Source organism: Macrobrachium nipponense, chromosome 14, assembly GCF_015104395.2.
Source record: "Macrobrachium nipponense isolate FS-2020 chromosome 14, ASM1510439v2, whole genome shotgun sequence".
Classification (NCBI taxonomy): Eukaryota; Metazoa; Arthropoda; class Malacostraca; order Decapoda; family Palaemonidae; genus Macrobrachium; species Macrobrachium nipponense.
In genome coordinates, this window is record NC_087207.1 from 63,104,547 (window position 1) to 63,132,046 (window position 27,500).

Consider the following 27,500-nt stretch of genomic DNA (forward strand, 5'->3'; position numbering starts at 1 on the left):
TGAGTAAAGCTTTTAATAAAGCAGAGCTGAAGTATTCGGTGGTTGAGAAGGAGCTTGCGGCAATAAGGTTTTGTGTGAAAGCGTTGAAAGTGTTTTTGTATGGGGTAAAATTTGTCATAAGGACAGATCATCAGCTGTTAGTTTACATGATCAAGAAGGAAAATGTGAATGCTAGGATTGCGAGGACAATTGAGGATTTGAGTGAGTTTGATTTTAGCTTAGAATATGTGCCGGGAGTAAAAATGTGATTGCTGATAAGATGTCTAGGATGCATGGTAAGGACAGTGGTGTTGTGAAAAGTGACTGGGATCCGAATATGGTACCTGAGGGGTTAATTGTAAAAGAGAGGTTTGAAGGGAATGACAGAGTGTGTGAATGTTTGTTTTCAGCATTGAAAAACTCGGAAGGTAAGGGTCTGGTTGAAGAGGTACCCGGTATTGTGAATGAATTGCGAGTGAAGTTGATGAGTGATGTGCAGAAGGCAGTGGCATATGCGGAGGAACAAGTTGCATGAATTGTTGTCAGCAGTAGCTGAGTTGTTTGGAATAAAAGTGTTGTTGTATTTTGGATGGAACAGACCGGTTGAGTATCGAGGAAGGGTGAGTACAGGTAATGAACGTGGGGTTTTGATGATTCAGTGCAGGGAACGTGGTTGTAATTGGTTGGTTACAAAAAGGGACTGTGAAGGAGATCTGAGTCAGAATTGTGGAAATAGGGAATTAACTTAGCATGAATGTGATGAGGAGGATTGTGATGTGGATAACCAGGTGGACGTGATAGTGAATGTGTGTATGCATGGGACTCGAGGGAAAATGGTGATGTTTGTCCAAGTAAATGATAGTGAGTACTGTAGTTTGGTTGACACAGGGGCACAGGTTTCCTTGGTGATTGGGTCAGTGGTGAGTGAACTTGAGAGATGTGATTGGGAAGTGAAAAGGCAGTCTACAAGTGTGAGAATACATGGGTTAGGACAAGGAAGTGTTTTAGAATGGGAAGAGGTATGGTTAAAGGTTAGGTTGGGAGATCTTGAAGTAATGCTTAACTTTATAGATTAATAAACATTACCTTAATATAATTTATCTAGCCCTAAATCCCCAAAAACCGCACCAATATTTACCACATTGGCAACCCTGTTACCTCCTATTCTGTCTGCCAGTTGGCAACGCTGCCGTTGACAGTTACAAAACCTTCCCTGAAAATTAAGTTGTTAACAAGCGCCCGTGTTGTTTACATCACGGCCGCTCTTTATAAATTTCCTAAACCTTTTGGTGCCTTTAAAGCTCTCATTAATTGTTAATGCGACTTTATGTTAATTACCACTCACGTATTACATCCACGAAATAGTGAATTAACTTTTATTTCTATTGTGGTATTTATATTATATTACGAATTTTTGCACGACCCGGAATTACGTGACCTGTCCAACAGTCCAATGGATTGCCAAGATAATACGATGCTTCTTTCTACCAGCAACATCAGGAATTGGCTGGCTTGTGGGACAAGGATGAGTAGCAGGGAGTATGAACCCCATGACATTTGTAGCTTTTGTCGTGGACAGGTTTGTGACTTGACTTATCGTTGTGACTTTTGTAAGACTTGACAACTTAGCCTATATGAAACATCAAAGAATCTTACAGCGTAGAAGATTTATTAAGGAGAAAAAGAAATCGGTAGCTAGACCTGTATCTAATGATTTCCTTGATTTGTGCGCTCATGGTTCTGGCTCTTTGGTTTTGTTATCGTGTGATTCCGATTCCGAATTAATTGATGCTTTGCACCTGTACAACCAGTAAATAGTGAAGTCGTTTCTGATGTTGATTCAAAGGTTTTGGCGATGGAAACTATAGTTGGAAACAAAAGTTTTAAAAATTACAGCTTAGTTTAGCTAGATAGAGACATTTCAGCTAAGTTTAACAAGCTGTTAGAGAATTTTAAAGAAGCTTTTACTAGAATGTCTAACACTCTTTTTAGATTCATTTTCAGCTCCTCATCAGGTACCTGTCGACAGCACCATGGGTAACGGTGAACCCCGTCGTGGCGAAGGCCTAGTGGGGATCCGGTCAGGGCAGGTGCCTGACGATTCTTTACCCAATGTGTCCCCTGTTAGTCCCGTAACAGTGCCAAAGGGCGCTTATTTAGGAGAAGGGGGGAGGGGTATTAGTGTTAGACCTAAGATAGCTAGTCGTCAGGATCTTGCTTCAGGGGAAGTTTCTCCGTTAGGAACTGACGATGATGATGATGATGATGACGTGGATTCCTGTGATATTGATGTTTCTTTGAATGGCGGTCATGATGTCGAGTTCAAGAAACTTTTTTATGTAATTTTGAGTTTTCTTCCTCAGGTGAGGCCTAAGCAGAAGCAGCCTCTGCCTCTTTGTATTACAGAAGGGATTTTTCTTGACAGTCCTTCCCGGTCGCGGGAGTTTTTACGTTTTTCCCTTGCTCAGAGGTTCGCGAGAGTGAAGGCGGACGTCGCCGCTAAACTTTCAAAGGTGATCGGGGAAGGGAAGAGGAAGCTCTCTTCTCTTCTACGACACCGGAGAGGAGTTTATCAGGTGGCGGATGATACTTCATTCTCTCGACCCCCCAAAACCAAATCCTGATTTTGTCCGACTTTCTGGTCAACCTTTGCTTTCCAAAGCTTCGGTCTCGGTCTCAATCAAAGACGTTATTGCCATGGAGTCTGTTATGAGCCCCTTACAAGAAGCTCAATCCTTTAATATGTGGGTCCTCGGAGGTCTTTTAATGTATATCAAGGACTCCAGGTTTGTTCCTCCCAATGCTCCTCTTCTTGAGAAATTCTGTACATCAGAATGAGCTTGCCGCTTCAATGCAGGCCTTTCTTGTTTTTCTAAGGTGTAGCCTGTATTTGTCGCAGTTACCCTCTGTATCGGAGATTCAGAGAAACTGTTTGTGGTCCTCTTCTCCTTTTGGCGATTCCCTATTTGATATATCTGAGGTTTCGAAGGAACATCAAGGTGATGCCTCTTCCCAAGCTCACTGGGCCTTATCAAGGGCTTTTTCCTCTGGTCTTCCTCCCGTTCCTTCAAGGAGTAAGCGTAAGTTTAGTGTCAGATCCGTACCTTCTGCTCCAGCCCAACAACCTCCTCCTTCTGGCTCGTTTTTCCAGAGTACATCTCAGGTTTCTGGCGCCTCAGCTTCCTCCTCTGGTGCTCACTCTTTGAAACGAGGGAGAGGTTCTTGGCATGTCTCTAAGGGCAGGGGAAGAGCTCAACCTCCAGGTGGAACTTCTTCTTCTTCTTCTTCCTTCCCTCCGCGTAAGAATTTTCGGAAGTAGGAGTCATTACCTCGCCCGGAGACCACAGTAGGAGCTTGTCTCTCTTGCCATTGGTCAGCTTGGCAGGAGAGAGCAGTGGATGCTTGGGTGGTGGAGGTCCTGAAGGTAGGTTGCGAGTTCCCTTTTGTTTCGAGACCTCTACTTTCCAATCGTCCTCTCAAGATCAGCAGTTATTCCCCGCACTCAATCAGGGGTCAAGCGTTGGAGAAGGAGCTTTTGGCTCTCTTGGAGAAGGATGCCATAGAGCGAGCTCCTCCTTCTCCCAGGTTTTACTCATGGGTGTTGTAGTTCTAAAGGCCTAGGGTGCCTAGCGCCCCATCATAGATCTTTCGGTCTTGAACAAGTTCATTCTAAAGTCCAAGTTCCGAATGGAGACTGTTTAGACCTTACCTTTGGTTTTTCACGGACTCGGGAGTTTTCCAGTTCAAGACCCTTTGTTTCGGCCTCACCACTGCTCCACAGGTCTTTTCTTGGGTGATGGCTCCTGTTTCAGCTATTCTGCATCAGTTAAATGTAAGGATGCTTCGGTATCTGGACGATTGGTTAGTCCAGGCCGAATCTCTAGAGAAATGTCTCCGGTCAAGGGAGATAGTTCTGTCTCTTTGTGTCGAGTTGGGCATTCATATCAACATCGACAAGTCCAGTCTAATCCCTTGCCAGATCATGACTTATCTGGGGATTGTTTTGAATTCCCAGATTTTGAGGGCTTCTCCCGCTCCGAAATGGATAAAGCTTCTAAGTCTAGTCGAAAAATTTTTGTCCTCCATAATGCAGCCATAATGCAGCCTCTTTGGAGGACTCTCCTTGGCCAATTGTCATCCCTCATCCAACTGGTTCCCGGAGGTCGTCTCAGAATGAGGTCCCTTCAGTCAACACTTCGGCAGTCGTGGGATTTCGTGTCCGAGGACACGATAGTCGCCTCCTCTCCACAATGTCGGAAGGATCTCTGTTGGTGGATGCAAGTTCACCGCCTCAAGTCAGGGACATCTCTTCTTTCAGTTCTGCCGGACCTAATGTTTTGGTCAGACGCCTCGGATCAAGGTTGGGGCGTGCACCTGGGCTCCGAAGCCGCTTCGGGCCTTTGGTCAGAGCAAGAGAGGATCATGTCAATAAATTGGAAGGAACTAAGGGCAGTGTACCCAGGCCTTCTTTCATTTCAGGATCAACTGTTGGAGTCGGTTGTCGCGATCTTCGTCGACAACACCACAGCAGTCTCATACTTAAGAAATCAAGATGCCACACAGTCAGACCTTCTCACTCAAGAAGCGCAATCAATCCTGTGTTGGGCAGAAGACGGGGATTACGTTGGTCCCTCAGTTTATCCTGGGCCATTACAAAGTCTTAGCAGACGCCTTGTCGAGACCGAATGAAGTTCAAGGGTCGGAATGGACACTTGCCAGGAAGTCTTTGACAGGCTCAGTAAGAAGTGGCCTGCCACAGTCGATCTGTTTGCCACCCCACTGAATTTTAGGTGCCAGATCATCTTTGCCTCTTACCAGACTCCTCAGAGTGCCGGAATAGACGCTCTTTTGCAGGACTGGGAGGGCCTTCAAGCCTATGCATTTCCTCCGTTCGCTCTGGTGAGGTCAGTCCTCAACAAAGTGAGAGCAACCAAGCATCTGGATCTCACCTTGATTGCCCCCTTCTGGCCACAAAAGAAGTGGTTTCCCGACCTAATGGAAGCTCTGGTGGAGCCCCCCATTCGTCTGACAGAGAGACCAGATCTTCTCAAACAACCCCATTTTCATCGGTTCCATCAGAGGCTTCACATGCTCATCTTCATGCCTGGAGACTGTCAGGAGATTCTCCAAGCATGAAGGGTTCTCCTCCAGAGTGGTGGGACAGTTGCCCCGACCCAGTCTGCAGTGTTCTCCTCCGACATGGGACATTGATAAAGTCCTTAAAGTCTTTAGGTTCCCTCCGTTTGAGCCTCTGAATACGGCCAATTTAAGGGACCTCTCTTCTAAGACACTCTTCCTCGTTTCGCTGGCTACAGCCAAGAGGGTGGGTGAACTGCAAGCACTCTCTTTTCTGGTTGCTAGATCTGGACAAGACATGATTTTGTCATACCTTCCTGAATTTGTTGCAAAGACTGAATTGTCTGATATTCCCATTCCCAGGTCTTTCGTGCTGAAGTCGCTGGTCGACTTTGTCGGTAATTTAAATGAGGAATTAGTTCTTTGCCCTGTTAGTGCGCTCTCATGCTATTTACGCTGGACGAAGGACATTCAGGGTCGTCCCCGTCATCTGTTTGTTTCACTCTGAAATGTCAAGAGACCTATATCAAAAAATGGTGTATCCTTTTTTCTCAGAGATCTTATTATTAAAACTGGTGGTTCAGCTGCCTGTGAGGGCCAGATGCCGAGATCACACAGTATTAGAGCAGTTGCTACATCAGTAGCTTTTATGAAGAACGTCTCGGTCGCCAAGGTGCTTGAGGCGGCGACTTACCGTACTAATTCTGTTTTTTGCCTCCTTTTACTCGAGGGATGTTTCTCTAGTTCTAGGCAACCTTCGTTCCTTGGGCCCGTTGGTGATGGCAGGACAGGTCGTCAGACAGGAGAATTGGGTAGTCTTCCAGTTTTATGTTTGGTTGCTACCTGTATATTATTTTTTCTTTTTTGTTGTATATATTTTTTGTTTTTACATTATAACTTATGGCAGTTTTTGGTTTAGTTATAATGGGAATTAGGCAGTTTGGTATTTAGGTGTTGTTGATGACAAAGACTAGCTGCTTGACAACTCATGCTGCTTCCATTGTCAGTGTGACATGGGACCAGCCACTGGGTTGTCGGCACTGGCAACTATGCTTCTCCCAAAGTCGATGCCGACCTAGGACTAGCCACTGGTTCGCTTGTCCTGACGACTCACGCTTCTTCCATTGTCCTTCTGGATAGGGAATTAGTTAATGGATCGTCTGCTGTCATCTGGTGACTCATTCACCATCTAATTTTTGTCTCACCTGTTTTCTCGGAGTCAGACACTCGTGCGAGATCAGCTGACATTTAGTAGCCCTGAGTTTCTTGCTGACGACGTCAGTTGCGTTGATACATCCTCAGATGATCGTTTAACATGAGACCAGGTTGGACTCCCAGCACTCATCCTTCGGGACTGAGTTGCCTTTTTGCTCCGCGCTCCTTTCTCTTGGCACCAGAAAGCTCGAGTCAGGAGTTGCTCATGAGCCAATATCGCTGCTGGCGACGTTGGGTTGCGTTGATACACCCCCAATGTTTGCTTAGCTTTGAATCGCCCAGGCAGTCCAGGCACTCATCCTTCAGGGAAAGAGTTGTCAATACCCGATCCTCTCTCTTGGCGCCAGACATTCGTGAGAGAGCAGGTGTCGTTGAAGTGCTTGATAAAGTCATCGGGGTGCAGCCTTGCTGTCATCATTTTGTCTGACTGGTCACCTGGTCGGTCACCTGACTTTAGTACAGACTGACTGACTATACACTTACTCCTTGTCCTTTACTACCGCAGTTCTGTGGCATTATGGTAGGAGACTTTGAGTTCTTAGTATCTTAGACCTCGGGTTGAGTTTTTAACTGCCTATGATATATATTTATTTGATTGTTTCATGTCCTATTCTGTCCGAAGGGGAAATTGTACTCAGATTCCCTCCTCCTTTTCAATGTGGTTAATCGGGCTAGATAAATTATATTAAGGTAATGTTTATTAATATGGAATTTTTATTCTAAAATTTATAATAATAATACTTACCTGTATAATTTATCTAGTCCCACCCATCCTACCCCACGATCTGCCTATCACAACTGATTTTCAGGGAAGGTTTTGTAACTGTCAACGGCAGTGTTGCCAACTGGCGGAGAGAATAGGAGGTAACAGGGTTGCCAATGTGGTAAATTTTGGTGCGGTTTTTGGGGATTTAGGGCTAGATAAATTATACAGGTAAGTATTATTAATACTAATTTTAGAATCCAAAATGATATGCCATCTTGCTTTTTAATAGGGATAGATTTTATGAGGATCCACGATATAGTTGTAGATATAGAAAATGGAATTCTTAGAAAGGGGGGCAGACAAGTAGCTAGGATTCAAGATGGTAATGTATTTGTAGCAAACTTTGTGGGTATAATTGATATTGCTAGGAGTGAGAATGATTTGTTGAGTGAGGAAGAGATTGAGGAAATGCAAAATAAGTGCCTGGAGATGAGTGTGTTGCGACAATGTGTTTTGGGAGGAGTGCGTGTGGAAGACTGGCCATGTGAGTTGGATGTATATAAGAGGGTTGCTAAACGTTTTGTGGTGTGCAAAAACATAGTGTACTTTTTGCATCAGGAAGTGGTGTATGACAGGGAAGTGTATGTGCCATTGTTTTCTGTTGAGTCAGCTGTGAGTATGTGTTTGTTGGTGCATGATCGGTTTGGACATATGGGGAAAAATAAGTTGTGGGAGTGCATGAGAGAGAGATTGTATGCACCTGGGTTGAATAAGATTTGTGTGGATGTGGCTGTCACGTGTGAAGACTGTCAGAGGGGAAAGTATCAGAGTGTGCATGCAAGTCCACCTGTTTTGCAATTGCAGATGAAAGAGCCGTTTGAAATGCTTGTGATTGATTGTGTTCTTTGCCTAGGACTGCGAGAGGACACGTGGGGATGATTGTGATGGTGGATCACATGAGTAAATTTGCCTATGTGGTTCCCATCAAAAGATAAGAGGAGTGAAACTGTTGCACGAATGGTGGGTCAAGTGATGTTGCCCATGTGTGTGTGTAAGCCGGCAAAAATGTTGAGTGATAATGGACCTGAGTTTGTGGGATGAAAATTTGAAGAAATGTTGAAGGAATGGGGTATTGTGCATGTGTATTCTACTCCGTATATGCCCAGTGCGAATGGGTTGGCTGAAAGGACTGTTAGGACGATGACTGAGATTTTGCGAATGATGAGTAAGGGCGACAAGGATTGGGATATGTATGTAGGACGTGCAGTTTGGGTATATAACACCACATTGCAGAAGAGTAAAGGTATATAATGCCACATTGCTTGTAAATATGTGTTGAATTTTGAAAGGATTGTCAGACCGCAGTTGGGTCTGTCAGAAGGTGATCGGGATTTGTGGAAGAAAGCGAGTGAAGAGGTTTGAGAGTTTTAAGATTGGGGATAACGTGTTGAAAGAGGTGGTTGAGATGGGAAGAATGAATGTGAATAAAGTAAGGGAGAAATTTGAAGGGCCTTTTGAGATTTTGGAAGTGGGGCCGAGTGGATTGAGTTATGTTTTGGGGAAATTGCGAGTAGGTGGGGGAATGGATGAGGTTAGGGCACACCATAACCAGCTCTGTAAGTGGAGGGAAGTACCACAGTATGTTCGGGAGAATGCGATGAGTGTGTGGTTGAGGGTGAATAAGTATGAGCCGACTGTCGGTGAACAAATGGGTCTGGGAGATCGACAGTTGGTGTTGGTTGAGTATGGAAGAAAACGGAAGTGTGGAGGGATGAATTGGAAGGGAAAAGCGTGAATGGCATGGTAGAGGGGTTGGTGGTAGGATGCAAACGGTTTATAAAGCATGTGCTATGGATGACTTTGAGGGAATGAATGATACTTGTAGTGTATGGGGGTTTGAGTTGACAGGGACAAATAGGACTTCAATGAGAAGGAAACTGAGTAGTGAGGAGGTAGTTGATAGGATGGATAAGTCTTTGCTGTAGTTTGACAGAGTGAACTGAGTGGTTTGGTGGCCGAAATAGGGGAGATGTTGGAACCAGAGTTAGAAGACATTGGTGAAGTAGTGAATGGAATTTGGGAGGATGGTAGTTAGGGAGATAATGGGAGTTTGAATGAAAGTGGTTTAGAAGAAGTGAATGGTGATGTAACTGAAGGAGTGTATGATGGTCCTCAAACAAGATCCAGGGGGCCTGCATCTGAGCATCCTTGGGTGTTGCGAAAGGCAATTTAGTGAGGATGCTGTGAGTGTAAGGAGACATTGTCAAATGTAATGGGGGAGGTAATATGGAGGAGTAATGATAGTAGTTTATATTTGACAATGTCTCCAAAAGTTGTGTGAGAGAGAAAGAGAGATTGGTGGAAGAATAAATGGGAGTTGTTAAATGGCGGTCGGAGGTATGTCTGTTATGGCGTCTGTGGTATGTCAGTGGAGGTCTGTTACGAGTCGTAAGAAGCAAGGCAGTTAGTGAATTCACAGAGTTGGTTTTGCAGCATTTGTCCGATGGTTGTTAGTTGGTTTTGTGGTATTTGATTGATTTTGGTGTTGTAAGGTTGTTGTGTGTGTGTCTGTCTGGTTTTGGTGAAGTTGAAGAGGTTGGGAGTGCATTTTAGGTGTCTGTGAGTGGTGGTTGGGGCAGTGTTGGTTTTGGCGGGTTGTTGTGCTGGGGGAAGTCGTTTGGTTGTCGTGTTCTTTTGGGCTGTTGGTGTTCGTCTGCAGTGATTTGTCGGGTTATTGAGTTGTTGTGGGGTTGTGGGTCTCGGGCGGTTGGTTTGTGTTTGGTTGTCAGCGGTGGTTGTGTGTCGGCTAGCCTATAGCTATGTAGGTATGGGTCAATTGTCCTGCTGTATTTTGTAGTGTAAAGAGGAAAGTGTGATTGAGGGTGGGTTTGGTAGCCAGACAGATTAAGTTTATGTGGGGGAGATTTGCTGCTTGCTCTTAAGCTTGTGATCCCGCCACATTATAAAACTGATAGTTGTTCCAACCGCGAATACCAAAAATCTGCACATACCGAAACACCCTCTAAAAATGCATATAACTGACTTTTTTTTTTTAATACACCACAAAAAGTCCAATCGATTGTTCCTTCATAAATGATAAGCTTCTTGTATTTCCTGATAGGCAAGCTTGCAAGCAGCATTTTTAAACACCCAACAACATTCAAATTTCTGTAAATATTGCTCCGCCTGAGCTCTTTACAATCATGGTGAATACCATCTCACTTGGTCTGGGATTTCAAATATCACTCATTTGACATGTTAACATCAGGAACATCTGATCCATCTCCACTTTAAACTAAATCCAACTACAATCAAATGAGCCCATCGGTGAACTTATATCTAAAGATACAGCCCCTGTAGCATCTTTGAACACAATGTCAAGATATTTGCCAGATTAGTATGAAGGTTCATTTATTTTGCCAGATTAGTGTGAAGGTTCATTTATTAAGTAGCCACAACCAGAAAGTGAAAAAACTAACTGATAGGAGATTACACTAGATGTCATCTCACCAACATAAAAGAACATGTTGAAGGAAGACAGTTATCTTATATAAAACTACATCTACTGTACATTTGTTTGTGCTTTCATCCCCATTTCTGAATTCAGTACAATTGTAACATTATAAAAAGAGAAGTACATAATAATCTGGCATGCCAAAATTTCTAATATATTTGTCCTGCTAGCTGGAACTTACATTTAATTACATTTAATTTAAACTTAAAATGAATTTTCTTAACCCTTCACCCTTCAAATTTTGTTTCTTACAACTTACTTAAATATTCAGACGCAATTAATTCATATATGTACAGGCAGTCCCCGGCTATTGGTGGGGGTTCCATTCTGACGGCTTGATGATAAGCAAAAATCACCGATAACTGAAAATCTGCTGTTTATGGTGCTTATGGCACCAACAATCCAATTTTAATGCAGATAACTGGTTAATGGCACCTCTGTTAGGTATGTATTGGCACCATTACTATTATCGGCACTGATAACCAGAAATCAGCATAATATGGCAGCAAAAAATCACTGATTTTTGGCCCTAGTAAAAAGCCATAAAACCAGATCACATATAAGCAGTTGTTCCATTCCAAATGCTTGATGATAACTGAAAATTGGTGATAACCGAAAATCAACGATTTATGGTGCTTATTGTGCCAATGACAAGGTAATGGATCCTCTGCTAGGTATTTATAGGCTCTATAACTCTGTTATCAGCATCGATAACTAAAAATCAGAGCATTATAGCGCCAAAAATAGATTTTCAGCATTTAACAAGCCCCATAAAACCAGATCGCTGATAACCAAGTCCACCTATAACCAGGGACTGCCTGTATTACCAGCACTTACTTTTGCAAGCATTAGACTCCTGCTGTATTGCAGGTCTCCATGGCAGGTCATTATAAAAATCTTCACATTTCTCACAATTAAGTCCCTTTGTGTTGTGTGTGCATTCACACTTGCCATGGACCATATTTGGTTGATCTTCTACACCATCCAGAGGAAGACAACGGGAAGCATGACCATAGCAGGAACAAGAACCTCTGACAATCATCTCATGTATGGCATAATAATATTTCTCCTGTAAAGTAAAAAATGAAAATCATTTAGAACTGTATAAATAAACATATACATTATGCTAAATACATAATGATGAGGAAGGGTACTTCAATACCATGGTGAAAGGCACAAGATAAAAAAAAGAAACCAAGTTCCACATGATTATTTAATAACAAAATGTGGATATAACTTTCATAACCTTAAAAATCTGTTTCCTGGTTCTGAAATTTCAATCTTTTTAGTATTCTTTTGGGATATTTAATTACAATTTCATTTTTAATAACATTGAGAACATAACACATAGTTGAAACACATTTTCAATGAAGATGAATACAGTTTTTTACAATTTTATATTCAAATTAAGTTTCTTCCACAGGAGATGGAAAATAATGCACTCTATAAGTAACTAGAAAGACATTAAAATAATGACAGTAAGTTTTCTTCATTTTTCTTCATGACTGATAAACAAGAATTACAAACAAGCTGTCCTCATTGAAATATGTAGTAACTGAAATAATCAACAGAAACCCATAAAGCTGATTATATTACTGAGGTACGGATTATTAACGATGTTTTCAGTTTAAATTATGAGATACTTAACAAAAATTATGAGATACTTAACAAAATAAATTTAAAACTGATTAGCACACATTACTAACAAATAGAAAGACCATGTACCACAAATAATTTCACCTTTAATTAATTCATAGTGTATTAGAAGAGTAATACAGTAATATACCTTTATTTCCTTTCGGTTGTCAAGAAGTTGGTCTCCAAGAGTATGAAGCTTTGTAAAGTTTATTCTCAAATTAGTAATCTTCAGCAAATCTTGCACTTCATCACTATATGGATCTTCAATGGGAATGTTTGGTGGCAAAACCCTGAAAATTACCTAAAAAATGAAGTAATTAATAAAAGCTGCAATAAATAGTATAGTATACATATGTAAAATTATCAAGTTACAAAACTCAAACATAGCATTTTACTTATAATCGCAACATATCACTTTAACTTTAATACAATTACTAATATGGCATGTCTTAGCCAAGTGATGAACTATTCACACGACAAATGAAATCTCAAGTCACTCTTTTAGTTCAATAATCCACCACAGAAGCGATCCCTTTTAATCACTGCCATACATATCACGTTTAAATTGACATGGCATGTTGAAACACTGATATCTTATTACTGGCCTTAGTAATAACTACCTGCCCATGTTTAGACTGGCACTTGATGTAACAAAATCTCTTTCTGTATTTGTAATCAATTAAATTTTCTCCCAACAAGGTTAAGAAACCTAGCAAGGAAATAGTTTGTAGATATGTATATGTATTTCTTTATTGTAACCTCAGCCTTCTCTTTCAGATAAGAAACATTGTCACTAGTACATATAAAACAGTCTTACAGCTTCACTGCTCTCAGTAAGAAAAATGCCCAAAACAAAAACATTTTGTGTACTTCTCTATTTCTCAAGCACAATTCAGCTGTGGCTCTGGGGATTTAAAGATTAATTTACTTTACCTCTTTCCCCATTCATTCATCCTCTAAGGACATCCTATAATATTTTTATTTATTTGGCAAATTTTTACAACTTTTTAGTCCATATATTCGACATTTTAAATAAATTATTGATTTTCTAATATACTGTATATTTTCTATCATTCTATTTTATTTAAAAGTTTTTTTTTTTTTTTTTAAAATTTTTTTTTTTTTTTTTTAGAAAAAGTCGAGTTTACTAAGCTACTTGTTTTTGACTGTTTACTTATAAGCTTGATCATCACCAATCAGCACAAAGACTACACACCCCTCTTTTCAAACACGTGTAAATTGCAGGATGATAAGGATTACTCCTTCCCCTTGTTAGCTGTCAACTCAAATCCGCAAAGAATAGGGGGTTTCTTTTCTAAAAAGATTTTAAAAATTACATTCATCAATTGCTTTCTTTTGTATATAGGATATATTTCAGTATAGAGTAGTTGATACTTTTCATTACATTTGAAGTACTGTATCTGAATTATTTTAGTTCATGGTTTTTGTTTTGATAATTCAAGAATATCAAATATTTATTTTTGAAGTTATTCGAGTATGATTTATGAACCTCTTTTTTTTTCTCTCTCTCTACCCTTTTACTTGAACAACGTAGTCAAAGTTTTTTAATTAATCATGGAGATGAAGACTTTAGTGACGCAATTTTATGAATAATAGTGTAGTTATGTGATATTATCGTCATCATAATCACTACTGTTTTTATTAATACAATTATTATATGGTCACCTACTGTTCTTATAAAAATGAGACATCTGTTTATAATTTTTGATTACTTATAAAATTTGTGGCAAAAATTAACATTGTACAGCCTGTGCCAGTGATTGTATGACATTTTGAAGCCTAATTGTACAACTATTCACTATAAAATATCTGGCAACACTGTTCCTCACCATTTTCAAAATTATCAATCTTGTAAAGATAAATTTTCAGAATTTTGTAGTGATTAAAAGACCAGAGACAATGGCAGAATTAAAACCATTTGCCATGGTCATCCCACTTTTGGGAAACTCCACCAAGGAATGGTCAATACTATAATTCCCTTCTGAAGGGGAAAGGCGCCCCTTTATTTATAGCTACACACCAATACTTTATATGCACCTTATGAGAAGAAGAATCTCAGAGTTGACAGCCTCAGTAGAATGTCATAATAGGATCCACCTCTTTAGTATTATAACCTCTACCACATTGCTGGAAGTTGCCATCAAAAGGCTTCCAAAATGTTCCAGAACAACTGTTTATGTTAAGCATTCTATGACTTTTTGGAGTGTAGCACAAAAGTGCAAATGGAAACATTAGAGGGTTGCAACTAGTCCCTTCTCTATGTACCATCATTATTACATAAGAACTCCTTCTAAGGACCAGTTTGAGGAGTCTATTGTGGTTAAAAACTTAACAAGCAAGGACGCTGACAGAATTGTACAGAATAGTACTCTCTTTTGGGAAAAATGAGAATTTAGGAAACAAAAACCCAAAAGGAGACAGCGGTACAACTGACACAAAGGGAATGCTTCTGGAAGAAGGGGATGCTGAACCGTCCACAAGGTGAAAAACCCTCCCAAGAAGGACAAGTAGATACTCTACGATGCTCCCTCTTCTTGTAGAATGCCTTTCACTGTGACATAGGCCAGGAACGACATTCCGGGCAAGGATTAGTAATGGTACAAAAATTAGATCAGCACTGTGGTAGGGGGATCTTTAATGGTAGCAGTCAAAAACCTGGAGCACAGAAATCCCTGAATGCCCAGGCACATACGCTGACAAGGCCTAGAAGAATTGGAGGACGACATGATAATCAAACAAGGCACACACACAAACACACTGAAACAAAGATTTCGGGCAAACAAAGCAACTGGCTTAGGAAGGAGTGCAAGCGACTACACTCCAAGGTGGTTGCCAGATACCACAGATTCCTTGCTTTACAATCTTTGATTGTTTTTAACCGATTTCCAGCTGGTGCAAGAAGATTATCCTGAAGACTATGTTTGTTCCATTTATGAACAAAGGCTCACTTAAAATGGTAAGCCTTCAGTTACCCAAAGTTTTTTTCCTCAAATACAGGTAGGTGTTCTGAAGGGACAATACCTCACAAAAGGATAACACCAACAGCAAGAAAATCTTTTTCACAAGGTCCAAAGACCCTCTTATAGGAAAAGAGAAGTAACAACTAGAATGCCTATCAAGGGGAGAGGCAGAGGAAGAGGCAGATACCAATAGGAATGGTATGGTTGGGGGTCGACTTTAGTGACACCACAGGCAATAGAAGTCTTCCCCTTGGAGACAGCATTAATTTTAAATGGATTAGGGTGGAAATGGTTTCACCCCTCCCCCTTCAGTAAAAGGGGTTCTTCCAAAAATCAGACCCCTCTCTAGATGGTTATGTGCAGGAAAGCCCTGTTAATGGGAGCCATAGAGAAACATGCATACAGTGGTCCCCCCGTATTCGCGGGGGATGCGTACCAGACCCCCCCGTGAATAGTTAGAACCCGCGAATGTTTGGAACCCCTATAAAAATGCTAAAAACAGCCTATTTTGTTAGTTAAAACTCAAGAAAAACCCACTAAAAATTTTCCTACATGGTTTTTTTAATAGTTTTATCACAAAAAGTGCATTTTATGATGAAATTCATAAAAAAACCCAGGAATTTGTGGATATTTATCATAGAAAAATACCGCAAATGCGCGAATTTTCCGCGAATAATGCAGGGAAACGTTCCTGAGAGAAATCCGCGAATGTGTGAGTCCGCGAATCTGGAGAACGTGAATACAGGGGGTCCACTGTATATCCGCCACCATGCACAAACGAAGAGTGATCCTAGGTCTATCATCATTAAACAAGCACAATGTTTGCCAAATTTTCCAGATAAATACCATGGCACTAGTATGTTCAATTGTTCTAAAAGGTACTTGGACAACGATAGATCTGAAAGATGCATATTGGCATGTCCCTGTCGCCATTTCCTTCCATCCCTTCCTAGGGTTCTGGATAGGGAAAGACATATACAGGTTCAAAGCTGTGCCCTGTGGGCTAAACATTGCCCTAAGAAATTTAAAAAAATTAGTAACGGTAGTTCTTTGAGAAATCAGGAACACAACTAATAGCCTATCTAGATGACTGGTCAATCTGGGGGCCCACAAAAAATATGTGCTTGAAAAACCTAAGAGCAGTGGCTTGATTATATTCAAAAGGTTTTATGATAAAAATGGAACAATCCTACCTCACCCGAGCAGAAGCTTCAGTAGCTGGGACTGTTTTGGGATACTTGTCACGGTCCGTTGCCTCTCCCCATCATACTCAAAACAGAATAAAGCAAATCCTCAAAACATGCCTTGCGCAGCCCAGAGTTTCCAAATGGCAATAGTAAATCCAATAATCAGATTACAACAAATGAATGTATAAAAATTCTAGCTACTACACGCAACAAACAAGATGCGAGACAAGACCGACCCCATCAAAAGATTCATAAAGTTGAGGAGATACTTCAGCCTTGATCCCAAAAGGAATCTCTGGCGATATACATAGGTCACCCTGACTCCTCAGTCAGTACAAGTGTCACTTTACACAGATGCCTCATTGACAGGTTGGGAGGAAATTTAGAGGATCGCCAGGTGGTAGAGAGGTGGTCAGCTACTCAGGAATTGTCATATCAATTTCCTGGAGCTGGTGGCTGTCTTTTAGTCTCTTAAAAAAAACTCAAATCTCAAGAAGAGACATTTGGTTGGTTCTAGACAACATCACTGCAGTGTCCTACATCAAGAGGTCAGGAGGATACTCACCTCCTCTCAATATGATAATGCTAGCCATCCTTCGATGGCAAAAGCAAGGAAGTGGCACTTGTCTGCAATTCACCTTACGGGGTCTCTCAATGTAATAGTAGACTCCCTATCAAGGAAAACGACAGCCTCAACAGAGAGGATGTTAGACAATCACTTTTCAGAAAATAGCCAACAAGTTCCCACAACTAGAGGTGGACCTGTTCGCCACATATGAGAATCACAAACTGCCAGTCAAGCAACAGCAAGAGATGTCTTCCTACAAGACTGGGACAAATAGAGGACAATATACTTTTTTCCTCCATTGTTCCAGATTTCAAAGGAGTTGAGCAAGCCACTAACCTTCAAAGGAAACAGCTTGTACTTAATAGCCCCAAATTAGCCAACAGGCGTTGGTTCCTTTGTTTAAGAACGCTGTTTTATCCAAGTCAGTAGAAGGGAAAGTCATTTACGGATCCTCCTTTTTGGGCAGAGGCCTTCAAGGGTGGATTTTTTAAATATCAGTCACCATGACAATTGCTCGCCCAACATTGCTAGGTACCCAGTGCAAAAACTAGACTTAATATAGCTGGCAATACCAGTATGTACGGAAGATATGGTTAGATTATATCTATACCAAGAGCCCAGTCAGATATTCTAGAGAAATAATTTAAACTTTTCTTATCCTTTTTGAAGACAAAAGCCTTGCAGTTACGACTATCATGTCATACAAGGCAGCATTAATGGAACCAGTGACTTATCAATTTGGGATTGACTGTACTTGTATAGAAGTTGTCACTTGCCTTCTGCAGTCCTTTGCACTGCAAAAACCCACTCTTGAAAGGTTCCAATTACTTGGTCCCTGAAGGAGATGCTAAGACTTTGATCAGCCCCTCAATTCAGCAGATCCAATTCAACCACAACTCACAAGCTACAATAGACAATATTCTTGATTGCATTTGCATAGGAGCTTGTGTTAGCAAACTGGGCTCTCTTAGACAGGGTGCACTATGTAAACGGGTGCCAAAACATTACGCCCAGTTCAAGCACTTCAGGTTTACCTAGAGGTCACAACAGACATTCCAGAAGATCCATTTTTTCTATACTCTAGCAACTCTATTGCCACGAGCTCAAACAAATCTGACTACACTATGTGGCAAGGATGTCCTTGACCCATAGGAGTTACAGTGGCAAACCTAACATGCCACGTATGCTACGTATCACTGGGGAAGGTTTGACAATACTGCAACCATACCCAGCATGCTTAGTTAAGTCACCACAGAACTTCAACCTAAAATACATAAGCTCACACTTTGTCTCTTGTTCTTTGCTACCAAACTTAAAGGTATCTGGAATAAAGAATGGGGTCTTGAAACTTGTGAGTTAACCCTAGACCAAAAATTAGAGAGCTTTTTGTCACCTGTCAATTTCTTTGTGAAGTTCTTTGAGGACAAAACAACAACTATCCTATCAAAAAACAGGTTTTGACATAGGAAAACATATTTTATGTAGTTGCTGTTGAGTCCTCAAAACCTTCCCACTTCCTTGATGAAAAGTCACAGGATTTGGGTAAGGGATCACTTCCTATACCTTTTTCTTTATGATTAATACTTTTTTGTGTCCTTATCCCATCTCATCATTTGTCTAAAACCCTCTCATCTCATCACTTGTCTAAAACCCTCTCAGTCTGTTTGTCAGTTGATGGATGGCCACCACATATTTCAGCAACTTTGTCACTTTTGACATTGTTTCCCCACCTTACTCTTTCCATAAATACCCAGCCACAAGACCAGCTAAAAGTGAATTCTTTGACATTAGTCTGGTTACCATGGAGCTCTGGATAGCCCAAGGAAAGGGTAACTTCTTGAGGACTCAACAGTAACTACCAAAAATAGGCTTTCCTACTTCAAACTTGTTATTTAAACTATTAATTCTGTTTAGGTTTTGATTAGTATGACCTTTGCTTGGCTTGTTAAATTAAAAATTTAATGCTTACATTCTAATTTCCTTTTGGCTTTGAGTGAATAAATCCAATTTACATCATCTCTAATGGACAAAATTTGTTCAGCACTCACACAATTGAACATTCAAACAGCCTTCTGGAAATATATCATTCATAATCTTTACAAAGTAAAGGCTGATCAGTAGTAAATTATAAATTGGTATTCTTTACAAGTTCATGACCTAAACGGATTAAGTGTGAGTACCAAGGCACCACTGTACCTCTTTTGTCTGTTTGATAAAAGTTTGAAGTGTCTGGAACGAGGCAAAGATCACACATGTGTGCAAATTATGAGAGCATGATTTGCATAAAATAATTTCATTTAAATATTTTATTTTGGCACTGAATAGTTTGTATCCTTAAAAAATAAAAAATTATTTTATTCTGCCAAGGACTTTTTCCCATAAAGAAAAAAATACTTGAAAATTTGTTATATTTCTTTGCTGTCAATTGAAAAACATTGTAATAAAGAGAACTGCTATCATTAGATAAAATAAAACAAAATTCAGAAAAAGTTAATTATGACAAAAAGTCATATTGGTAGACTGCTAACACACACCAACATGTATGCATGCTCAAAAGTACTTATACATGAAACCATTTGCAGGGAGCCGACCACTGTTAACCCTTAAATGCCGACTGGACGTATTTTATGTCGACATTTTTTGTCTCTCAGGTGCCGACTGGACGTATTTTACGTCGACATACAAAAGTTTTTTTAAAAATTTGCAGAAAAATACTTTTAGGCCTACCAGCCAAAAACTCTTGAATCACGCCCCTTGGGGGTGCTGGGAGTTCACGGATCAAGGTGTTGTTTTGTTTACAATCGTTATGCAGGCGCGCAAGCGCGAATTTCTTTCTTGCCACACTAAAAAGTATCTGTGACACATCTCGGAAATTATTTTGTCACTTTGACATAATTTTTGTACCACTTTAAATTAGCCGTTACATGGAGTATTATATATGAAAATGTGTGCATTTTTATGTAGAATACAACAACAAAAATACTCATGATTGTAGCTTTTATCAGTTTGAGATATTTTCATATAAATAACGATAAGTGCCAAAATTTCAACCTTCGGTCAACTTTGACTCTACCGAAATGGTCGCAAAACGCAATTGTAAGCTAAAACTCTTATATTTTAGTAATATTCAATCATTTACCTTAATTTTGCAACTAATTGGAAGTCTCTAGCACAATATTTCGATTTATGGTGAATTTATGAAAAAACTTTTTCCTTCGTCAGCGTGGTAACTCTTCCGAAAAAAATCATACATGCGATTGTGGTAATGTTTGCACCATTTTAAAATTAGCCGTTACATGGAGTATTGTATATGAAAATGTGCGCATTTTTATGTAGAATACAACAACAAAATACTCATGATTGTAGCTTTTATCAGTTTTGAGATATTTTCATATAAATAACGATAAGTGCCAAAATTTCAACCTTCGATCAACTTTGACTCTACCGAAATGGTCAAAAAAAGCAATTGTAAGCTAAAAAAGCTTATATTCTAGTAATATTCAATCATTTACCTTCATTTTGCAACTAATTGGAAGTCTCTAGCACAATATTTCGATTTATGGTGAATTTATGAAAAAAATAACATTTTCTTTACGTCCGTGCGGTAACTCTTCCGAAAAAATCATACGTGCGATTGTGGTAATGTTTGCACCATTTTAAATTAGCCGTTACATAAAGTTTTATATATATAAATGTGTGCAATTTTATGTAGAATATAACTAAAAATAATTGAAGGTTGCAGCTTTTCTCATTTTTGAAATATTTGCATATAATTCACGATAAATAGAACAAAAAACATGTTCGGTCAACTTTGACTCTACCGAAATGGTCGAAAAACGCAATTGCAATTGTAAAAAAACTTTCCTTCCCTCCGCGCGCGGATTCTCCGCCATAAATCTCCGAAATGCGTACGTCACATTCTCGGAATATTTGCTCCGTTTCATATGAGGCATTTCATAGAGTTTTATATATGAAAATGTGCGCAATTTCATGTAGAATAAAACGAACAATAATTGAAGGTTGTAGCTTTTCTAATTTCCGAAATAATTGCATATAAAAAAAATATATAAAAAAATTCGACATTCGGTCAACTTTAACTCGTCAGATATGGTCGAAAACTGCAATTGTAAGCTAATACTCTTACAGTATAGTAATATTCAATCATTTGTCTTCATTTTGAAAGAAATTGGAAGTCTCTAGGACAATATTTAGATTTATGGTTGAATTTTGAAAAAAATGTTTGTTTACGTCCGCGCGTTACGAATTCATGCATTATTTTGTGATAATATTTTCTCTGTGTTGCTTTTATCGTTTTACAATGTGTTATATACTAAAATGATCGCAATTTAGTGTACATTACAACGAAAAAAAATTAACTTGTTACCTTTAACCGTTTTGCGCACAGCGCAATTTGAATACAATTATATATGAAATTTTGTTTTTGCACTATCATATATCGCATTATTTATATATGATAATGATAATTTTTTTCATTTCTGATGGCTGCATACTAAACTTCAGGCAATGACAAAAAAAGGAGCCAAAAATGAACTCTTAATCTTGAAAACTAAGCGCGCTGTGATTTTTTGAAAAAAATATTTTTTCCGCTTCCTCGCTCACTCTGAAACACCTCCGGCACACGGGAGACAATTTTTATTTTACCGCTTCGGCGTTTAAGGGTTAACTATATCTCTACTTAGACTGAATGGTCTGCCTGTTGACTAGAAATACAGTGTTTATTAACAAATTAACAAACAAATGTTAGCTTGATATTAATATCCATCAACAAATTTATCCAACTAGGGAAACATACTGAATACCATAAAAAATAAATTTGGAATGACGTATACCTCACCCCCAGTTGAAGGTTCTACTGCAGAGTACCTTGACTCACAGACTACATCATTAATTGCTCTACGAGGTCCTTTTGGTATCCCGGGGAAAGCGTCATTGCAATCATATGCAAAGTACCGATAAACCTGTTGAAAGTACATGAAAACATACAGTAAAGCGACAAAGTTGAAATGCATTTTCTCTAATCATGCGTGCTAATTAAAGAATTCTCGTCATAAAAGTAGCTAACCTTTCTGGCCCAAACAGTAATATAAGGGGAAGTTGTCCTAATAACTAATAGAATTCCAATGGATTTGCAATAAAACTGTGTGCAATATTGTAGGCACAGTACGCCATTTTTTCACAAATGTTATAATACAACAATAATGTTACTTAGTCATTAAACTAACTTCAGATGTGAATAAAAACATAATTTGGGTATATAGTAAAAGTTTTCTTTATATGGTTAACTAAACTGAAAAACTGATGAAGGAAATATTTGTGGGTTGGAGTGAAATAACAAGGGTTTATTAAACATACAAAGATTAAAATAATTTTTGTTTCATAACAACCAACCATTTATTTTATCTATGTAAATCACTCATAAAACAATGGTTGGATAAGGCATATATCTCTTGAAAAAGGTGTTATGTCCTCTACAGTGAGAATTAAGCAATGAGAGAAAGCTCCACACCCATATACTTCTGAATATCATTCTTTAGCCTCAGTAAGATGAAGCTGTGAAGAGTTGCCAGTCAGTGGAGTTGGGAAGAGACCACTACTAGTACATGTAGAAAGCAGGGTCTATCTCATGAAACATCGGTACAGTTTTTTCAGCTGTTTCTGTGTTCATACAATAAATAAACTACATAATCGTTTACTAATTCCAGTTCACTATTTATGCAGAATTAGGAATAGCTTTTTAGCATTCTGTTCAATTGCAGATACAAAGAGAAACAGTTTACAGGATCCAAAAGAAGATTTAGTTAAAGTTCTGTGGTATCTTCCAAAGTGAAAGGATTATAAAAGAAAAGGGGCTGATCATGGAGCTGGCTAATTATTAGCCTTCCAACAGCTAATGGTCGAACTGAAACTGTCATGGATGACTGGAAGTATTGTATTTAGAGAAAAAGCTAGGTACTGAGGTCAGGAGGACAATTCAGTGCCATCATCAGAGATCAAGAAGTAATAGAGGGTGTAAAGATGAGTGGTGTGAAATGTAACAACTTAAAATCAATGTTTTAATAAATGATGCGATCACAAAGATTGATATGGATTGGGTATAAAATGAAGGGAGATGAGGAGCAGCTGGTCAGAAAAGAAGTTGATATAGAAGTAGATGACTTTCAAGATGATGCAGGACAGGAAGTCATGGATTATCATTATTAATACATAATCAGTTTAACCACATCAGTGATTCAAAGCACTGAGTAATTATTGCTTTAGGTTTCTTCTTCACGGAATTAGTATTGTAATTTCTCTTGGCTGTATAGTAAGTTCTATTTACAGCACACTACAAAAATGGCACTGTATAATATTCATTTGAACAATTTTGTCTCCATGTGTTTAAAATTGGTCTGTTTGTCATGGGAAGCTCATCTACCTGTATTGTCAAAACATGGCTGGTTATTTGTCCTGAATTTGATGATGTTTCTAGGGATATACTTTACTAACATAGACATCAGCATTTCATTTAACTTCTTGGGATCTGGATCTGATATGGCATCGGAAATATTACATTCCTGAAAGGCTTCAATAATGCAATCCCAGCTGGCTCTGGATTTCAGCCAGACTGTTTTTCCAACAATTACATTAGGAATATAATGATTGACAGATATGTCTCTCTCAATGGCACAATAATCAGAAGTTCTTATGTATATACTTGCAAATCTTGGACTTGACAATAGCTGGAACACCTGTGAATACGAAATCTAATCTATTACTATACATAAATATGAATGGGTTCCTCATTTTGTTGGACAAAATCGGATGAGACACAGAACTCAAGAGTTGATCTGCCATGTTGATATGTGGAGTTTGAATTAGAACACTCGCTGTGCTTTGCATTGCAGCCTCCACAAATAAAAAAATGAAGCTTTTGAATCATGTTTGAGCTTTACTAATTCTCTCCAAGAGACAGTCATATATAGAGAATTGTCAATATTTGGATTGAGGTAAACAACAAATATGTAAACATTATATAACTTACTGAAAATCTTTAAAGAAAGAACTTCAAGGCAACTCACTCCAAATTTTTCTGACAATAAATAGGTTATCCAGACTTAGTGTATACAGCCATACCTTGCACATGTGGGATGTTACGATGATAAATAAAGTAAATGTCGTCAAACCCCAGGATTAAAATCTCAACCCTTGACTTGTTAGTAAGTACTGTACTTTTGAGCCTAAGCCCCTAAAATTTTTTTAAGATAAAAAGTAGTATGCCCAGGGTTCAGTTCAATTATCTCTCGAAAGAATTAAAATTGACATGATGAAATCAGTAGCAAAACTAATAAATACATAAATATGTAGACTCATAACAACACCAACATTTAAAAAATCAACAGAACAATAGACAAGGATAATAAAATCAACAATAACATTTACATTAATTACACAAATTCTGTTGAAAGTACAAATAAACCTCACCATATGTCACTGAAAAAAGTGCTGGATGCAACTGATCGACAAGGTGAAGCCAGCTAATTTTGTAAGGCAAATAAGAACCTGCCAGGTTTGCCACAAAAACTGGGGGAAGGCAGTCAGGATGGATTTAGAAATTATAAAAAACCTAGAAAGAAAACATTAGGTAAAGAAGGGACTTTTCTGACAAACCACCAAGCAACTTTTGCTTCTCATCAGCCTGTCCTGCACAATTTTTGAAAAAACCAGGAAAGTGAAAAAAAAAGGAAAATGCATAATTGTAGGTAACCTCAAGCAAGAAAGTTCAAAACCAAGGCCACAGTACAATGACTATGGCACAGCTTAAGGTTGGAGAATATGGTTTGTATTCAGAGTAAACTATTCTTAGAAGGGTTGCCTATCAAAGCTAAAGGGCCCCTTCCACCAGCTGGTTTGATTTTGGAGTGTTCTTCTCTTGGAAGTGTTGCCTGCTAAGGCTAAAGAGTTTGTTCTACTCTATCTTGTTTTGGAAAGAAAGATATTTTACTAGTAATTGTGTTAATAAAAAACTAACAAACTTTTTCTCCTACCAATATTCTTCAGATATAGAAACTTATATTTGTTGTTTCTTATGATATTAATATAGCTTTCTTTCAAAGAAAACGGTATAAGACGAGATGTGATGAGTTACATCTCTGTTCCATGCTGATAAAAACCCTTGGGAGATGATGTTACAGTCATGACAGGTCAAGCTGTGACTCACAGTCCAGAGGTTAAACAGCTGATATGAAAAAAACAAAAACCAAAACAAAGTGCACCTATAAATAATATACCTTTCAGGCTATTAGCTTTCATGAAAAGTACTTCTTTCTATATTCTTTGAATAACAGCATTAATAAAGGTACTATAAAAAAAAAACATCTGCCTTTCAATACAGTACCTTCCATGTCTGGCCTTTATCGAAAGATCTTTCAATAAGCATGGCTGCTGGTCTGAATGTCCTGAATGTGATGACAAGATGCGTAAGATGAAACTCTGCTTCCAAGTCAAGCCGTATACTCACGTCTTCTACACCGTTTTCACTCTGCCACCACGTTCTTCTTTGTGTACTGTAAAAATAAACATAACTTCTCAATAACACAAAGTTTTTCATGATAATTACAGCTAATTCAATTGGCTACAACAAAGAGTACAAAGGGAAGTATGTAATGATACATTGCTTTAATTAATCCTTTGCTTGCTTACAGAAATTCTGAATGATTTCATTTCTCTCATTTTCACAGATAATACATGTATATCACTGGTTTGTAATGTAAGTATAATTGAAAAGGTTTTTTTTTTTGTCAATTTATACTTTATCAAACATTGTGCATGGATCAATAGTTGTATTTAACTACCGTGAATCAGTTCCATGGATTATATTTGCAATTCTATGGGAAAACTGTGGACTACCTACGAACTGATCACGAGAATCACACCAGAAACATTTTTTTCTATCTTTCAAATGGGACACAATACAGTATCGTTCCTGTGAACACAAGAAAGGATACTTAATGAATTTTTCGCAAAGTATACAGCTTGAAATTTTTAGCTGTTACAACATCTGTGGAAAGAAAATTATTTTCACTATGTCTTACACTTTATGAAAACAGTTCAAGCACATGAGTATAAACTATTTTGATTCTCAAGTCAGAAAGCTATCCATTAATGAACAAAATGTATAATTATACCAACCCTTCTGGCGAGGCCGCAAGTGGATGTAGTAGTCCATTTGTTTCTTGTCGACCAATGAGTAAGTTACCAGTGGCAGGAATGCAAGAGCCCTGGTCACAAGGATGTGGTGCAGTGTGCGTGTAACCTAATACAAGAAATAAGTGATTTAAAAAAGGTGCTGAAATTTATGCAATGAATTACAAAGCTACAGTTTGTACAAGCTACTTAATGGGTTAAGTACCCTCATACAGAAAATCACTTTCTAGATTATTGGTTACAAGTTCTGAAATTTAAAAAAAACTTCACTATATAGTACAAAATGCAATTCAAAGATGATATATAACCATTGTCATATATACTATTTTATTCCGAAACATAGGATATATTAGTCAACTGTCTTAATGTCTATTAGGAAAATCGCCACTTTTCTTTTTTTATTTGCATTTAAGAATCTAGCCTCCTGTGGGGGCAAACCAGCCTCAATGGGTGCCGGTCCCAAGCCCGGATAAATAGGGAGGGTTGGTGTCAGGAAGGGCATCCGACTGTAAAAACCCACGCCAAAACCAATGGAATGAGTCGTGATATTGATGAGAATAGGGCTAGGGCGTACTCCGTAAACGACGCACAGACACATCGCCCTAACTCTGTGACAAGGCGAGGGCTACTGCATCATGAGCGGGTGCAGCTAAAGAAGCGAGCGCTAAATGTGATCAGAATAGGCCAGCTCAATATTGGGTCTATGACAGGAAAGAGGAAGAGAGTTGGCAGAGTTAATGAGGATAAAGAGAGTGGATATTAGAACGAGGCACAAGACAGAAATCGATGGAGACGACTCATTCGTAATGGCGACCCCATATAAAAAATGGGTTTATTAAGCTAGGAAGAAGATTTGCATTTAAGAATAAGATCGATTTGAAGAGAAATCTGATTGTAAATTGAATATAATCTGGCCTTTGCTGGGTGAACATCATTTTCAGTTTTTATTTTCGTTGCCCAGAAACGTTCATTCTAAAATCGTCAATCATTATTCAAATCATTTAGCACCACAATCTCATTATCATTTTAAAAAATCTCATTCATCTTAGTGCGAAGAAATTTCGCCAGAAGTGTTGCCAAGTGAGAATACGGGCGAACAAGAGTTCATAGTCTACTCTAGAGATGACGTGATAATTTCGAAAAGCGAGGAAAGAAAAAAGCTTCCCATTAAAAGGGAAAGTGAAAAATAAATTATCAGTGAAATCAAATGACAGTGGGTCTTACACATAACATCACAAGGATACTCTGAAACAAAACGGAAAACAGCCCAAATCCTACAGTCATTCCGATATAAAGGAAAACCACGAATCTTCGATCAACAGGTAAACAACAGAGTGTACCATGCAGGCTTTGATTTGGGAAACCCCGGAAGAGAGTAAAAAATTCTTTACATATGATGCAACGGGACGAAATGATTTTTGTGTGTGATCCA

General features: G+C 38.8%; 2 protein-coding genes across 3 annotated transcripts in view; both read right to left on the reverse strand.

Moving 5' to 3' along the window:
• LOC135226561 (laminin subunit beta-1-like) overlaps positions 1–27,500 on the reverse strand; it is a gene marked incomplete in the record, with an annotated part of 308,726 nt that overhangs the window by 100,919 nt on the left and 180,307 nt on the right.
• LOC135226563 (laminin subunit beta-1-like) overlaps positions 10,401–27,500 on the reverse strand; it is a 26,094-nt gene continuing 8,994 nt past the window's right edge. Inside the window, exons 2-7 of one of the 2 annotated variants that reach the window (XM_064266241.1) lie at positions 26,054–26,177; positions 25,717–25,847; positions 25,260–25,428; positions 21,715–21,843; positions 12,277–12,429; positions 10,401–11,559 (exon numbers count right to left, since the gene is read on the reverse strand). In XM_064266241.1, coding sequence (XP_064122311.1) covers positions 11,314–11,559; positions 12,277–12,429; positions 21,715–21,843; positions 25,260–25,301 — 570 coding nt within the window. In that variant the 5' untranslated portion in view covers positions 25,302–25,428; positions 25,717–25,847; positions 26,054–26,177 and the 3' untranslated portion in view covers positions 10,401–11,313. Of the gene's footprint in view, positions 11,560–12,276; positions 12,430–21,714; positions 21,844–25,259; positions 25,429–25,716; positions 25,848–26,053; positions 26,178–27,500 lie in introns of those variants that run through there. The other variant, XM_064266240.1, reaches the window with a different exon arrangement.